This window comes from Enhydra lutris, unplaced genomic scaffold (genome assembly GCF_002288905.1).
Source record: "Enhydra lutris kenyoni isolate GAN:26980312 unplaced genomic scaffold, ASM228890v2 scaffoldscaffold9, whole genome shotgun sequence".
NCBI classification, from domain to species: Eukaryota; Metazoa; Chordata; class Mammalia; order Carnivora; family Mustelidae; genus Enhydra; species Enhydra lutris.
Window position 1 is genome coordinate 25,689,653 of NW_019154093.1, and position 17,999 is coordinate 25,707,651.

A 17,999-nucleotide genomic window follows, 5' to 3' on the forward strand; every position below is an offset into this window, starting at 1 on the left:
TGGTGTGCCCAGCACTGTTTAAACCCTGTCTGTGACTCATCTCATTTATCCTCACAAAAATCCTGAGACAGGAGTGTTACTCTCATCCCCATTTTACAGATAAGGACAATGAGGCTCAGTAAGTAACATGTGCAAACTTAAATAGCTAGTGTCGGGGGGCTGGGATTTATAAAGGCCATTTTATGACAGAAGACTTGGTGCTTTGTTCTATGTTCTCTGACAACCTTCTTCACTTTCAGAAAGAGGGTTTGAGGTCTGAATTATTTAATGTTTATAAAAATCATACTTAGTCTTCTCTGTTAGGGAGGTGTCCAAACTATTATTCAAGTGTACTTATAAGAGAACTCTTTCATTTTCTTTTCTTTTTCTTCTCTTCTTCTTTTTTTTTTTTTTTTTTAAGCCAGGTAAAGAACTTCATGAACCTTGTTTCAAACTTCCCAGGCTTCTTCAGTTTAATGAGCTGCAAAGAATGAATAGTGTCTAAGCAAAAACTGGAAAGTGCTGCTGTGTCCAAGGGGCTGAGCTTAAAAATACTAGAGATCTAGAGTCCACCAGATCCGTGAACAAAATTTTAAAAAGCAGTCATCATATAAAACAGCAGCTCCAGTCACCTCTTCAAGTTCCATCTTCTTCAGAAATTGACTCAATTCTGTTTGCTTCACTCTTGGAAGCTTTGTCAAAATTCTCCACAAGATCTGGAACTTCTTCCTCTTCCTCCTCATCCCCCTCCTCCTCTCCGGTAGCAAGTGGTGTGGTCCCATCCATGCATTGTGTGGCCAGAGCTTCAGCCGGTCTTCTCTGACTAGTCGGACTCTCTGCACTAAGCTGGTTTAAGACACTGGGTAGCATTCCTGTCAGCTGCTTCCTCTCAGCATGGCCTGTGATGGTGAAAGCGTTCGCTGCCCCCGATGCCTGGACTTTCGGGTTGTGGGAAGGGATCATGGTTCCTTGGTTTGTGAACTTACTCACTTCTTCAATACCAGAGATATTGTTTACCCCTAACTTCTGTAAGGAAAACTAAGGTTTGGGTCCCTGGGTGGCTCAGTCGGTTAAGCATCTGCCTTCAGCTCAGATCATGATTCCAGGGTCCTGGGATTGAGTCTCTCATCGGGCTCCCTGTCCAGTAGAGAGTCTGCTTCTCCTTCTGCCCCTGCCCTGCCCCACTCATGCTCTCTCATGCTTTCTCTCTCTCAAATATATAAATAAAATCTTTAAACAAAAGAGAGAGAGAACTAAGGTTTTATCATCTGCTGTAGCCATTCTATGAGCCATCTTCTTCCAGCCAGCTGTTCCTTTTCTACCAATGCGCACCTGGGCTTGCAGTCTGGTGTGTTTCTCCTGGTTCATGATAGTTTCTCCTATCTTGGTGGAAATGGGACTAGAGTTGGCACTCAGGGGTCTCGGTCAAACCAACTGAGATTAGGTGCATGCACAAGGGGACGCAAGGTGGCAGCCAGGACTCTATTTCTTTACATAAAATTTCTTTTAGGATAAGACTATAGATGTTTTGCAGCAGTAGTTCTTCAAGTGTGGTCCCTGGACCAGAGAGCATCAGCATCCCCCTGGGGAAATTGTTAAAAAGGCAAATTCTTAGGCAGTCAATCCAGACCAAATAAATCAGAAACTCTGGGAATGGGGTCCTGAGATCTGTGCTTTGACAAGTCCTCTAGGTGATTCTGGTGCAGGCTGAAGCGTGAGAACCACCAAGTGAGTTCAAGAAATTTAACAAGCATGAGGTTGTTCGAAGTGGTCAAAAGAACAATGCAGGGGTGCCTGGGTGGCTCAGTGGGTTAAGCCTCTGCCTTCGGCTCAAGTCATGATCTCAGGGTCCTGGGATTGAGCCCCACATCGGGCTCTCTGCTCAGCAGGGAGCCTGCTTCCTCCTCTCTCTCTGCCTGCCTCTCTGCCTACTTGTGATCTCTGTCTGTCAAATAAATAAATAAAATCTTTAAAAAAAAAAAAAAGAACAATGCAAGACAGCCTTAGCTCTCTGAGCATACCATCCGCTGGCACTCGTGGCCCCCGTAAGATCAATGTTAGCATTTACATAGGACCCCAAAGTGTGTGCTCCCCTCATGTTTCATTAGAGCAAACATAAGCAAAGGCATTTGAAGTGTCCACAAGATCAGAGCACAGTGTGGGTGGAGAGGGAAGGAGAAGGTGTTCCTTTAAGTTGCAGAGGAAGACACAAAAAGAGCACAGAAAAAGAACTTGTAAGGAAGCTTTAGTTTCTGGAAAGGACCAGTGGGGGTGGGGGTGGGGGCCCTTCAACTAATTACTAAAGGCCAATCACAGAGACCTGAGGGACCCCCATTAAGATCACAGGTCAAGTTCACACTGCCTTTCCTCCCTTTCCACTCCCTCCCCTCTTGTACTGCACCAATTGTGTTGACAACACAGGCTTTGTAGGAAACACAAAAGCTGCCTGCTCCCTGCTCGACTACTTTTCTTTTTCTTCCTCTTGGACAGATTCCCAGTGATCAAATGCAATGCTCTCAGGGGAAGCAGGCTGGCCCGGGAGCGATAAGGGGCCAATTCCCGCAGATTTGTCATTTCACGGGCAAGCTGCCACAGCCTCTACGTGAAATAACCAGTGATGGATGTCCGGTCCCGTGGAAAAGCAGTTGGGCATTATCACCTGGGAGTTGACACGGAGAGGGAGGTAACAGTGGGGACACGGGCATTGGGGCCGTGACTTGCGCTGGCTGGCTGGTGCATTTCCATACCTTCTGTGTGGGTCTTAGAAATTGCAGCTGCCTGCCTCTGGAAGGCCTGGAGATTCACAACTGGGGGTTTCGGAGGCTTTGGGGGAGGAGGCCCCAGGGACTCGATGGAAGGCAGTGGTTTCGTTTTGAGAAGTTGTTGATGCTTATCAACAGACTGTTTCTCTGAGCCTGGATAAGAAAAAACAAAAAACAAAAACAAAAACATGTTATTACTATTTCCATTTTGTGGTTTCTCAGATGAAACTGACCAGTCCCTGCCTCAATCTCTCTCCCCTCTAACCTATTCTCCTCCTACTGGCCAAAGTGCCCTGATCAAAACACAAAGCTGATCATGTCACCAGTCTGCAGCCCAGAGGCTGAAGCCTGGCTTCCTTGGCATGACGTCCATGTATGTATGTACTCCAGCCTCTGGCATGTAAATATTATGTGACCCCAATCCACATTTCCAGATCCTTCTCTTACCACACTTGACCATCCTACTTTCCCAACCTTAAGCCCAAATATCTTTCACTCACACCAATGGCTTCTCAGTTCTCCAAATTGGATTTTAAAAGCCACTGTATATCTAAGACTTTGTTCATGCCCTTCTTGGTTCTGGAATGTTCCCTCACTTCTGTCTTAGACTCATTCTTTAAGGCCCTGCTCCAAAGACACCTCCTCTGGGAAGCTTTCATTCATTTCAAACTCAAGAAGAGAATTAATCATTCTGTTTGGTACCCCCATGACAATGTATCGTTAATACCTCTCTATCAGGGTTGTGGCATATTGGAGGGGTGAGTCCATCCTCCCATCGAGTGATGGCTGCCAGCATCAAGCACAGTGCCTACTTCCGAGGAAAGGGATGGTGACTATTCCCCGAAAGGATGCTTCAAGCACTGAGAACATACAAATTACATGGGGGATCTGAAGAGGAGGATGAGTTGATCTCTGGTTTCCAGGACTCAGAGCCTGGGACAAGCTTCAAGGCTAACTTTGAGGTACATGGCACATGTGGGTTTTGTGGTTTTGTGTCCTGGAATTTTCCAGGACAGTCTCAATTTCATACATTTCGTCCTTCTGTACTCAGAAGCTAAACTTCAACAGAAATTCCAATATTATATATGAAAATCGTATCTGCCTCTTACACGGAAAATAGCACAAAACCTTATATGATCCAAACGCCTTGATTTGGGATTCATATAATACTGAATGGACCATCCAGACCAAAAATAAAGATACTGGCCAGTGTTTTACAAGTTCCTCAGTTCAAATTCCTCAGAGCCCTGCTGCCCGCTGGGAGCCAGGATGGGGGAGAGAGGCAGGGAGGGAAGCTTCCTTCTTGACCCGCCAGCAGGGGTTACAGTAGTCAGGACCAAGCTCCTCTCTTCTTAGGCTTTAATTAGAAGTCTTGATGTCAGAAATTCCAGTCTTTGTCAAATTAAGGAGAAAATGTAGTGAAAATGAATGATCCCTTACTAATTTGGTTCCTAATTTTTTTTTTACCAGGTGCTGTGCCAAGAGATGGACATGGGTCATCTCATTTAATCCCCTCAACAGCTCTGTCAGGCAGGCAATCCATCCTTCTTTCCTTCCTCCCATTCACCCTTCTCTCCTATCCCTTTGTCAGTAGCAATTTATCTACTAAAGTCCAGGCGTTGTTCTAGAAGCTGAGTATAGAGTTAAGAACAAGAACAAACAAAAGAACGGATAGAGCCTTGCCCTCAGGAATGTTCATGCTAATAGCAGGAGACTGATGAGAAACATGGACAGAACAGGCTATAAGAAATAAAGTAGACTGCCCAAGTTCATTCATGTTGTGAGAATCGGAGCTAGGATTCAAACCCAAGCTTGCCCAAATTGCCTTTCAATAGAATTCCAGGAGAGTAAGCACTTTACCCAAACCTGCCCTGGCATTTGGAGCAAAATTCACCCAGATCATACACGACCATCAGCAAGCTCTAAATTAGAAAAATGTAGTGGCCCCTCCCCTGGGGCCACAGGGATTACATCTCACCTGGGGCCTGACTGGAAATTTCACTCTCATAGACAAACTGGCAGGAGCCTCTCACTAGGCTCTTCTCGGGAAGAGGGTTTTCTAGGCTTTTCCTGCCATGTTGAAAAAGTAGAAAAGCGGGATCTTCAGGAAAGGTAAGTGATTCTCTTTGAGCCACCAAATGCCTCTGGGAAGGCAAGGTCTGTGTTCCTTTTATTTCCAGCATTATCCTGGGCTCCTTTGGAGGAAGCCCTCTGCTTTTCTGCTCCTCCACGTGGCAGATCCTGCAAGCGCACCTGGCAAGGAGAGAGGCTGAAGACGACTCACTTTTCTGAGATGAAAACTTCTCCCAGTTCCAGAGCTTATCTTTGAAGCTATCATTCACTGTGACTCTCCTCTTGTTGGTTATCTCAGCATTTGATGGGGTCCTCTCTAACAGTGGAGGACTTTTCTGGGAATTTACTGCAGGACCAGGGGACATTTCCGGAGATCCTGGGGAATTCGAACATTTCTGAATCTCACTCCTCTGGGCCAGCTTTGTTTCCTGGTCTTTAAGAAGCTGGGAGTCAGCACTAGAACGTAGTGGGAGCGAACTGTGGTTGGATGAGAGGGGTTTCCCATTGGCCAAAATTCTTGTTGACTGTGTGTTTCCAATGTCACCCTTTTGAGAAACACCCGCTGAGAATTTAATAGGTCCTGGAGGCAATGGCATATCAAACTTTTGAAATTTGGCTCGAAGTTCCTTGAAGTTTCTTAACCCTTCCTAAAGCATCAGAGAAAACAAAACAAAAAAAAATGTCTTATTATTCTAGGAAAAAACCGGTGTGGTTAGCTGACATCATTGTGCATGTAAGGGGTTCTTGGCACAGGTACAACACATCCATCACTCACCCGGTAGGTGCTGTTGGCTGGTGATGCAATGGCCTATGTAAGATACAACAAAAATAAACACTTCCAAGATGTTTAACTTCTTCACAACATGTAACAAATACTTATAAAGGAGACAATATTGATCATTGCAGATAAATCCCTTGATACAAATTTTTGATGGTGACTTGTTGCCTACAAAAGTAAGTTCTACACAAGGAACAGCATGGAGGACATTAGGAGAAGGAAAGGAAAAGTGAAGTGAGGGAAATCAGAGGGGGAGACAAACCATGAGAGACTGTGGACTCCGAGAAACACACTGAGGGTTTTAGAGGGAAGGGGGGGTGGGGGAATGGGTGAGCCCAGTGATGGGTATTAAGTAGGGCACAGATTGCATGGAGCACTGGGTGTTATATGCAAACAATGAATCACAGAACACTACATCAAAAACTAATGATGTATTGTATGTGACTAACATACATTAATATACAATATTACACTATACACATATATATATTACAGTAATATACAATAATACACTGATACATTTTTTAAAATTTTGTTGTAACATAACAACAAAATTTTTTTTTTTAAAGATTTTTATTTACTTATTTGACACAGAGAGAAAGAGAGAGTGAGCACAAGCAGGGGGAGTGGCAGGCAGAGGGAGAGGAAGAAGCAGGCTCCCCAGTTAGCAGGGAACCCGATGTGGGGCTCAATCCCAGGACTCTGAGATCATGACCTGAGCTGAAGGCAAACGCTTAACCAACTGAGCCACCCAGGTGCCCCAACAACAGAATTTTTTTTTAAAATGTATAATATCTTTTAAAAAAAGTAAGTTCTAACCCTCTTAGTATAGCATTCAAAGTTCTTCATCATCTTGTGCAGTTCCGGTCTCCAACCACAGCCCAACACAACTACCCTTCAACCAAACAGGATTATTTACCATTTTCTAGAAATCTGTATTCTCCACCAACCTGACTTTGCTTAAGTGTTCTTACTTCACAAAATGCACCCTCTGTCTCCTTGTCGATTGGTTTCTTGCAACTTTGGTGCCTACCTTTCTCCATGCAGATTTTCCCGGGGGGTTGACAGGTAGAGCTAACTTCTCTGTTTCCTCATGCTTCCATAGCTCTATAGAACTTGGCTGTTGAATTTAACTTTGGAACTAGACAAATACTGACTCTGTTCTTTATCATCTAGGCAAATACTCTGGGAAATATGATAATACCTCTCAGTGTATTCTCATGATAAAAAGTTTTCAAGTAGTAGAAGGGTTAGGGCTAATATACGTGAAATGTCCATGACAATGCTAGTAAGCCCGTGATGAACTAGAGCTATTTTGAAGAGGCTAGCTGATCCTTTTTATTTTTGACTCCCCTTGGGAGAGTGTGTGCTCTACCTTCTAAATTTAGTATGAATTCAGTAATGGAAAACGGTGGTAGGAATAGCAGCCCAACCCTTGGGGCTGAGGAAGGATGTGCCCAGACTTACATGGGGAGTTGGTGGTCTGGGCAAGTAGGATTGTGCCTAACTCCTGCTCAGAGCTGTTCCTGCTGCTCCCCTTTTCTCTTACTAGGTCTGATTTAGTTTTGTAAGCACATTTTGTCATCTTTCGTCTCCCCAGGAGCTAGGAAGGCGTAGAGGTAAAGTGTGAGAGGACAGCTAATGGAACCATTTCGAAGAGAGCCACTGTCTTCTCCTGGTCGTCTTACAGGGCTGAGTTTCATGTAGACAAACAATCCACACCAGTCACTTCTCATTTTGTCATCTGAGGGAATGCCGGGTGACCTTTTCTCACTGTGTTTACAGTTGACTCACAGCTGCCTTCTGAAGATCCAGGGAGGGAGGGAAATTGAAGAAGCATGAGGCAGGTGTCTAGGAGCTTTCTTATATGCTCTCTCTCCCAGTCCACCCGCCTGCCCTCCCCACCTCAAACACACACACACACACACACACACACACACGCATTATAGTATTTTTCCCTCCATGAATAGCTAAGTCTTGATTTCTTGCATGTATTTCAACCAGAGGTCAAATTAATTCAACTATCCTTTCTCTCCCCTGATGTGAGGGAAGCCAGCATTGGGCACGGAAGCAGGAGATCCAAGCATGAGGCTCTGCTTCCCCATTTTCTAGTTATGTGCCTTGGACAATTCACTTTACTTCCCTGAGCCTTATTTTCCTCACTATAAAATGGGACCATTCTAACCGTTCAAGGTTATTATAAGGATCAAGCAAAGAGCTATGCATACCTCAGTGTCCATACTTTTAAAACTGTGGTTAAGATACACATAATCTAAAATTCACCATCTTAACCATTTTATGCATACAATTCAGTGGTGTTAAGGGTACTCACATTGTTGCAAATATCGAGAAAACATTTTGTCTTGCAAAAAAAACCTCCACAGCCATTACACAATAATTCTCCACTTTCCCTACCGTCTACCCCCAGCAACCACCGTTCTACTTTCTGTCTCTATGATTTTTTTTTTAAGATTCTATTTATTTATTTGACAGAGAGAGAGAGAGAGAGAGAGACAGCAAGAAAGGGAATACAAGCAGGGGGAGTGGGAGAGGAAGAAGCAGACTTCCCCACTGAGTAGGGAGCCCGATGGGCTCAATCCCAGGACCCTGGGATCATGACCTGAACTGAAGGCAGCAGCTTAACGACTGAGCCACCCAGGCGCCCTTCTGTCTCTATGATTTTGACTACTCCAAGTACCTCATATAAGTGGAATCATACAATAATCGTCTTTTTGTGTCTGGCTTATTTTTCTTAGGATACTGTCCTCAAGTTTCATTCATGTTGTAGCATATGGCAAAATTTTCTCCTTTTTAAGGCTGAATAATAGTATTTGTATATATTTCCCTACATTTGTATGTATCCACCTATTAGATCTATCTATCTAATCTACCACAATTTGCTTATCCATTCATCTTTTGGTGGAGGCTTGTCTTGCTTCCACCTTTTAGGTATTTTAAATAACACTCTTATGAAGATGGATATGCAAATCTTTCTTTGAAACCCTGCTTCCAATGCTTTTGGGTGTTTGCCCAGAAGTAGAATTACTGAGTCATATGGTAATTCCATGTTCATTTTTTTTGAGCAACCACCATACTGTTTCCCATAACAGCTGTACCATCTCACATTACTCCTAACAGTACATAATATTCCAATTGCTCTACCTTCTCGTAACATAGTATTTTTACAGCAGCCATCACAAAGGTGTGATGTGGTCATCAGTTAATATTTTTAAGGGAATGTAAGGATGATTGAAAGGAATATAATGATGATAAGGTCATTTAGCCAAATGAACCATTCAGGCGCCCCACTGATGTCAGTTCTTAAGGAGCCCACTAGCCTGTCCCCTCTTCATGCCATGGTCCCTGCCTCTGAGTCCTCCTCATGCACTGCAATGACCCGTGGTCTCCTCGTTGTCTGTCTGCTTCTACTCTAAGACCCTCCAATCCACCGCTTACCCAGCTATTAGACAAAGTGGATAAAAAAACACACATCTGATCAGGTATGTCCCTTGTTTGAAGTTTTTCAGTGTGGCTTCCCCAAAGCTTTCACATCAATGTAAACTCTTTTGCTTACACATAATGTCTTTCCAAATCCCTACTCTGTTCATTTCGGCCATGATAGCTGGCCCTTCCCCAACATGCTTTCTTCCTTCTGGCCTCATTGAATTAGCCATGTTCTCCCACCTATTCTGCTTTTTCATGCCTGGGCCTTTGAGTGTACTATTTCTTCTGCCTGGAAAGCCCATCTCTCTCCCAAATTCTGTAATTAGCACTTTCCTGCTTATTCACAGTTTAACTCACATCACCTCAAAATGTTCATTGGTTTCCTGCTATGTCTAGGTATGAGGGCTACCACAATGATTAGGTGTTCCTGAACTTCCAGAACTAGTGGAACGAAGGAGAAGACACAACCTGATCACTTTCCTATAGGAGAGACAGTTATCAGATACACAGTGTGACATCTGTGAGAACATGGAGAATGGGTCATGATGCCAGTGGGGGTGCAAAGAAGGCTCCCTAAAGATGACTCAGCTGGAAGAGGCAGGCAAGTGAAGGTGGCAGGAAAGGTGACCCCAATATCAAGAAGAGCAGAAAGAGAGAAGGCTTGACAGTGTGAAGCAGCATGGTGTAGACCGGAATAAGCAAGCCCATGTTGCTGAAGCCCCAGTGTTCAGAGTGGAAGTCTGGAGAAGAAAGTCAAGGGCAAGTCTCCATAAAGTAATTGGGCTTAATCTTCAGAGCTGATGCAGAGCTACTGATGAGTTTGACACAGGGCTGGGACAGACTTTGGCTTATACTTCATGCTTATTAAAGACCAGGAACAAATTAGGAGACAACTCGAAGGGCCAAGTACAAATGATGAAAGATGGGACTTGGGCAGTGTTGGCAGGAATGGAGAAGAGAAATGTGCAGGGGGTGGTATGAGCCAGACCCAGAGAGGGGAGGGAGGACTCCAGGATGATCCCCGGGTTTCTAAATTGGGAGAGAAGATGGATGTTGATCCCTGAAACTAAGACTAAGAACAGAAAGAAGATAAAAGTACTGGGGAAAGATGATCAGCCCAGTTCTGGATGTGGTTTACCTTCTTAGGGAAGCCATCTAACAGGTAGTTAGTTATGTATGAAATCTTTGGGGGGTTAGAAATTTAAATTGGTAGTTATTCATTTCTTGGTGAGCACAAAGCTTAAAAATATGAACCCTGGAGTCCAGCTGCCTAAGTTTAAATTACAATCCTGCCGTTAATTGTCTTTAGGACATTGAGCAAGTGACATAACATCTCTGCATTTGTTGCCTTCTCTGGGATAGTAATTATACCCTACCTCATAGGGTTGTTGTGGTAGGTAGAATGATGGCCCCTTAAAGAAGGCCACATCCTAATCCCTGAAATCTGTTAATGTCACCTTGTAAGCCAGAAGGGACTCTGTGGGCATAATTAAGCGAAGAACCTTCAGATGGGGAGATAATCCTGGATTACCTGGGTAGGCCCAATATAATCAGAAGGGCCCTTATAAGTGGGATGCAAGAGACAAGGAGGTGGGTCAATGAAACAAAGATGAGGGAATGGGGGTTGAACATGCTGTGTGCTGCTTTGGAAGACAGAGGAAGGGTCCAGAAGCCATAATGCAGGTCACCTCCAGGAGCTGGAAAAGGCAAGGAAACAGATTCTTCCCTAGAGCCCCCAGAAGGAATGCTGTCCTGCCAATGCCTTGATTTTAGACATCTGGCTTCTGCAACTGTAAGATGATAACCTTGTTCTGTTTTAAACTACTCAATTTGTGGTCACTTGGTACAGCAGAACTATACTGGCAATGAATACAACTGTTAGGAGGATTCAATTATTAAGTACACATAAAGCAATCAGAAGACAATAATAGGTACCTGCTAAATTTTAACTCTGGCTATTCTAGGTGGTTGTCGAGACCACAGGGCTAGATGGGATCACTTAGGAGAATCTGTCCCGGCATCAGAGCCAAGGGACAATAGCAGAGGGCAAGAAAAAAGTCTGAGCAGACACAAAGAGGTCAGAGTTAATCAAGAGAATAAGAGAAGGGGTGGACAGTATTAATGAGAAATGAGTGCCCAGCAGTGGTATAGCAGAGAGGTTCTAAGAAGATAAAGATGGAGGGGTGCCTGGGTGGCTCAGATGGTTAGGCGTCTGCCTTCAGTTCAGGTCATGATCCCAGGATCCTGGGATCGAGCCCCGCATCGGGCTCCCAGCTCGGCAGGGAGTCCGCTTCTCCCTCTCTCTCCCCACTGTCCACCCTGCTTGTGCTCTCTCACTCTCTCTGTCAAATAAATAAATAAAATCTTAAAAAAAAAAAAAAGAAGATAAAGATGGAAAGATGTCAGGTGGACTCAGTCAAGGTGGAAACCATTCCATGGACATCACCAAAGAATGTCACTGCAGCAGCCAAAGTGCAGGGGGCCCCCAGAGTGATGGGGGAGGGAGGGGAAAATAAATGACTAACTTTTTTGCCTTTAGGAAGCTGGCATGACCAAAGAAGGAGAGGGGATAATTAGAATGGGATTTGGGGTCAATGGAAGGTTTTGATTAATTTTTCTTTCTAGTGAATCTTCCCCTAAGCCAGATCCTGGAACGCTAAGAACTACACTTCCCAGGAGCTCTTTCAGCTAGAACTCTGCCAGGCAGAGGCATCCAGGGAGGAATGGGGATGAGCAACGGAGGGGATTGCGGTTCACAGGAGAGCAGATCTCGGGAGAGCAGCTAGAGATGCTCCTGTGTTGGGTAGAGGGCAGCAGCCCAAATGTGTTCCTACTGGAATAATCCCACATAGACGCGAGACTTCTCCCTTACCCACAGCATATAAGCTCCTCCCCAGCACCTCTGGAAATTCCTAAAATAACCTATCATAAACCCCTTTCTGCTCAAACTGGCAACACCAGATTTGGTTGTCTCCAACAAAAAACACTGAGCAATACATTCTGGTTTTTCCTCATAGCACCTATCAGCACCCGACCTATAGCTCATCTCTCTCCATAGGTTGTAAGCTCCCAGAGGACAGGAGCCTTGTCAGGACCGTTCAGTGCCTTAGCACCAGTGCCTGGAAGCATATTTGGCCCATAGTAGGTGCTCAGTAAAAATTTGGTGAAAGAATGAATCCTTGACGGACAAATCCTTCAGTAGCCCTTCAAGATGGGGACAGTGCCTTATTTATCTTCATACCCCCATTACTAACACTGGGTCTCACAAAATGTTTGGTGAATTAATTGGTGAATGAACACTTAAAAAATTAGCAGGTTCATGTAATTCATGAGCTGTAACTACACAGAATTTTTTGGTTTTGTTTTGTTTTTTGTGTGTGTGTTTTTTTAGCTAAGGGCAGCTTAGAAGGCTCACAGAAACAAATTCTCCAGTTGCTGTAATGTCAGAAGATGACCCTGAAAATAGCCCTGAAGACAGCATGGGCACTTGAGATCTAGACTGGGAGCACGTCAAATAAATACCTCATCAGGGAGGCAAAGGCCAAAACAATCTCAGAGATGTTGTGGGAACAACTAGAGATAAAAGATAGGGGTGTCCTCTAAACGCAAAGGGTTTATCTCTTTGATATGGAAATTGACCAAGGAGGTAGCAACCAGCCAAGAGTACAAAGATAATGCTATTTTAGACACATCCGGAGGCCAGTGTGAAACAGTTACAAGCCTGAATGTCAGTTCTTTAAATGCAGTATTATTATATTTACATGAATATATTTAGCCCAACTAGGGGACAAGACTCCATCAGACACATGTCTCTCATTCAATATTTATTTTATACAAATCTAAGCAACGATAACAAAAGTAGGCATTTATGCCTAGTTCTCACACACACGCGCGCGCACACACACACACACACACACACACACTTAATATGACGTTACCATGTGCCAGGCTCTATTCTAAGCACTTAACTCATTTAAGCCTTATGTTTAGCCCAATGTTTTCCCAAGATACAGACCAGAATATTGAGGCACTGAAAGCCCACAAAACCTGTCCAAGTTCACAGCACGGAATGGTCAAAGCTGGGATTCAAACACACAATCTGGGTCCACAACCCATGCTCTATCCTGGACTCCTTAAAGCCAAGAATTTGTTGGTGTCTTTAGAATTTTTTTTTTTTTTTTGCTAATTTTTTTTTTTTTAGAAACAAACTAATATTTGATCAAAAGAATATACATACTGTACTATTAGCTTCCTGGGAAGTCTTTTTCTACTTTGCCAGTTTCAGAGAATTGATAACTACACTTTTTCTCCTATCCCTATCATCCTTATTAACGACTCTTATGTATAATCTCTACAATAACCCTACAGAGCTATTGTTATTGCCCCATTTTACAGATGGGCGGATAGATACACGGAAATTGAGAAACTCCCTAGTTTACAGACTTAGAAGTTAGGAATCTGAATCCGAGTCTGTTTGGCTGTGGAACTGTTCTTCCCTCTTCTGCTAATATGCCTTATTTATAAATTAACCTCTAATTTACAATTCTTCTGTTATCTCAGAGACATTTCATAATCAATTTTGCGTATGTCACACTTACTTTAGAAATGATATGACAAATGTACCTCTAATCATATTTCTTAACAGACAAATAATAATTCTAGGAACCAATCTGCGTTTGCCTTTAAAACACTCTGTCCATAAATAAATAAATAAGTAAATCCAAAAAGTGATACACTCTCTCAAGACATTTTGTTATTTATACAGAGATGAGCAAAACATTGGATCTAATGCATGGCTTTAATGGGATTTTAAAAATTTCTTAACGTTCTAAGACGTTGTGACTGTGTGTCTTGCATTTTCAAGGTAGTTCTGACTTAACATAATTTAAAGGTGATACGAAGATGTAGAATCAGGCAACAAAATACAGTTCCATGCTACACCCTTTCAAAATAGATCTGCAAATGAGAATCCCACATTCTGACTCCCGGGTTAGAAAAGAGTACAGAAAGCTGCTACACCCTCCCTGGAGTTTCCTGTCTTGGCAGTCTCCGTCATAAAATATACACAAAATAAGTTCCAAAGAGAGAAGACACTGTTTTGATGCATTTTTCTTGATTTAAGAAAAAAAAAGTGACTCATTTCTGAATGTCTGCAAATTGCTGAATATTGCCTTCCGGGAGGGAGGGACAATGGCAGCATCAATGGCCAGCGTTTACCATACACTGCACATTCTTCTCCTGATAAGCAAATGAAAGAGCCTTAAGGAAAAATGCAGACTCAAAATCCAAAGCCCAGAGAAAGGCAGCAGAAGCTAAGAAATTATGAGTGCAGAAAAAGAGGCAGTAATAGCTGTCAAACCTTTCCTAAGATGGAAAGAAAGAAAAGTCGATTAAGAATAGCATCTGAGTCATCCTTCATGAATAAAAGAGCTTCGATCCAACCTTCACCACTACAAGAGCTATAATGATGGCAAAATGGCCTATGTTCCTGGTACCAGTGATTAATTCCAAAGCCCCCAAGGAAGGAGTAGGAACAAGAGAGCAGAGAAGGACTGTCTGAATCTCCCACTCGCCCTCTGAACAAACACAGGACAGAAACGTTGAAAGCTTCCATCGTAAAGGTGTAAGAATCAATAATTTCCCACCCCATTTCCTATCAGGCCAAATTAGTACTTTTCATCCTTCAGTTTATATATGGGCAGGAGTCCCAGCTCTGCTAGATGTGTGACTTTGAGCAAACTACTGAATCTCTCCGCATCTGTAAAATGGGGCTAATGATGCCCACCACCTGGGGCTATCAGGTCTCAGTCCCCAGGCCTCTCAAAGCCTCATGAGCGTCTGGCCTCCGACAGGTGTTCTTGGTAAGCCTGCTTCTCCTCTAGTGGTGACCTCCACCCTGCATGTCAGGAAGGAAAGATCCAGAGCTCCCCAGGCTACCTGTAAAATCCCTCCTTGTCCAACTGTGACGATGCCCACTGCTGACTTTCCGAGCAGCCCCCTGTGTCCTGCGTGGTCCTAATAAAATCACCAAGCCCCCCTCCCCACAACACCCCCTGCATCACTGTTAGAGCTGCCTGAAGCCCCCACTTCTTACTAGTGGGCACTGGTGAACCAAGGACTCCTGCTTCCCTAAAGCAACAGCCACCATGCCTCCCATCTCTGTTACCCTGGTCATCACCAGAAAGCCAAGTTAGTCCATTAACGAAGGGCTCCATCTCCCACAGGCCTCTTTAATGCCCCAATGGAGCCCATTTCTCACCCTTCCCTCACCTCCCAACACTTCCATGTAGCTGTGTGGAACTCAGTCAGTGGTTAGCAAAATCACTAATATTCTCCACCTCTTTGCCCTAACTCAAATTCACACCTCTCCTCAAGACCCAACTTCCCCTGATGCTCTCCCAAGTATGGTTTTTGTCTTCTATGCTCCTCTACCCCTGAGCCAGGGTGTTGGGGGGGAGGGGTGATGGTGTTCTCTTAGTTTCTTGCTGTGGCTCCTGTGTCATTTCTTCTTCACAGACACCAACTCCTACTAATGGTATACCCAACAAACCCACTGCTCCCTATTGAAGAGGTCTTTAATATTCCCGGCCACTATCCTTCATTTACTGAAGTTTTTAGCGCCCATCACACTCCTTTCCCTCTAGTACCACTGCAAGGATAGTAAGCAGATTTAGAATCCAGATAGATAACCTTCCCAACAGGATGGTTTCATTCCTAATGATCTCGTCTCTCCCCCTATCTCAGCCGCCACTCAGCATGCATCCATCTTAGCCTTTGTCATTACCAATAAGTGGACCATCTCCAGCACATCAATTTCAAGGACCCAACTCTTGAATCACCATCTTGTTTCTCACCCACTTGCCTGTTCCGGTACCCCAGCTCTAGAAGATTGCTGGCTCCACCAAATGAATCCCTGGGCCTCAATACTTCTTCCCTGGCTAGTCTCTCCAGTAGCCTAAAATGTTGCCTTTCTCAGATCTCATTTGGTAATATTCTTAGGTCTGGCTGTGCCTTGGAATGTCCTGGGGATTTCTGAATCTGCCCCCTTGAAAGAGAATCTCCAGGGAGTCCTTATTTCATGAATCACCTGGAGGACCTACTGTATGGTCAGCTGAGCGCCTGGTCCAAGGAATCGATTGGGAAACATGTCTTACAGCACCTCAACGGCGTATCTCTTATAGCCTCATGCCTCTCACCACTTCCGGGTCCCACTGCAATTACTCAAGTAGATGCCCCATCTTCCCCAACGGTCTGTGAACTCTTTGAAGGCAGGTAGAAAAACACACTTATCTTTGCAGAGCTCACGGGCCCCAGAATGAACATTTACTCTTAGTAAGTACTCAATAAGTATTTGCCAAACTAACACTGAATAAAACAAATGAATGGATTTCTGGGAGTAATGACCTAGAGGGAATGTTCTTTCAAAGGTTTTGGAGGGGTGGGGAAGTGGGGGGGATGGGTGAGACTGGTGGTGGGTATTAAGGAGGGCACTATTGCATGGAGCACTGGGTGTGGTGCATAAACAATGTGTCTTGGAACACTGAAAAAACAAAATTAAATTAAAAAAAGAAAAACAAACAACAACAATGAAAACAAACAAAGGGCTATCTGGAGAAACCTACAGATGAAATCTATGCCACGGATATATCTAAAATGCTGGTTGGAGCTCATCCTCCTCTGTTAAAACCTTTTGATGGGCCCCATCATCTTGATGGCAAATTAGTCTGTTGCCATACACATAAGGACCCTTGATCTTTTCCTGCCTCCATCTCCAGCTTCAGGTCCCACCACTTCCTACCTGTAGCTCACCCCTTCGGTAAAACTGGACTGGCTTCCGTGCATTTGCTCCTGCTGTTCCCTCTACCTGAAATGCCTTTTCCATACCTAGTTGCCTGGCTAAACTTATTCATCTTCAGAGATTTGGCTGAGCTATCAACCCCTCCCGGGAGCTTTTTCCAGTGCTCAGGCTGGGCTAACAATACCTGCTCCCTTCTCTATAGAGCTCTTCATTTAATCATCTATGGCCCGAACCCCACTTATATGGCTATCCCCGGGGTGTGGACCAGACTTCATTCTTTCCCAATCACATTTCTGTCACTACACCTAGGTCCGCGGCATGCAGAGGACAATATTTTTGAATTGAACTGAGTTGATGAGAAAGCACTGAGTTGATGAGAAAGCACTGGATGCATTTATGGGCAGAGGGAATGGTGGAGAAATTAGAAGAAGTGCTTGATAAAAGAATATGAAAAGTGAGCTGAACCCAGAGTGTGCTACATCTTATTATGTTAGCTTCTTTCCAAGCCCCGTGCACAGCAATGTGCAGACTCCATCTCAGTTACTACCCGTCCTTACCATGGGCTTCAGAGCTGCGCCACCACAGAGCAGGACAAAACCCAAGATCCAGTTTGCTTAGGTCTGATAAAGGAAAGGATATTTTCAACTTTTCATGTTTATGGGCCTCGCCCCTGAGCCCCTAGGGAGGCTATACTCGAATATTTACCAAGGTTAAAATGACTCTGCCAAACCTCAAAGCATGGGCTCTATTTCTGCCCTGACTCACACTGTACATCGGCTTCGTTTAAAAAATAACCAAAAAAGAACATTACAAACATAAAGATAAGAGAAAAGCTCCCTGATCCCCAGAGGATTAAAATCGTATAGCCTTGCACATGCTGAAAGCATCAAGTCTGTAACTTTCTGGCATATCTTTGGTCAGGATGATTTGTAACTCTTTATGTACAAACAAACAAAAACAAGACACATTGATAACCTTGCACCAAATGTTCCTTCCTTGGAGCTTCTTCTTTTTTGCGAAGATTGAGTATCCTGGGCTATCCTAACTTGGGCTCAAATACACCTTTTTTCCTTTTGCTTTAAAATTTTTAAAAAGGTTGGTTCCTTTTGTATCAACATTCTATATGGCTAATGAGTGTCTGAGCTAATGTTAGAGAACTCAGCCC

General features: G+C 44.0%; 1 protein-coding gene and 1 pseudogene across 1 annotated transcript in view; both read right to left on the minus strand.

Moving 5' to 3' along the window:
• The window catches only part of LOC111142828 (FYN binding protein 2), a 96,612-nt gene extending 91,142 nt beyond the window's left edge, over positions 1 to 5,470 (minus strand). The window contains 2 exon segments of the mRNA XM_022496152.1: positions 2,727 to 2,888; positions 4,720 to 5,470. Coding sequence (XP_022351860.1) covers positions 2,727 to 2,888; positions 4,720 to 5,470 — 913 coding nt within the window.
• On the minus strand, positions 616 to 1,368 carry LOC111143632 (annotated as a pseudogene).
• Positions 5,471 to 17,999: the final 12,529 nt, after the last annotated feature.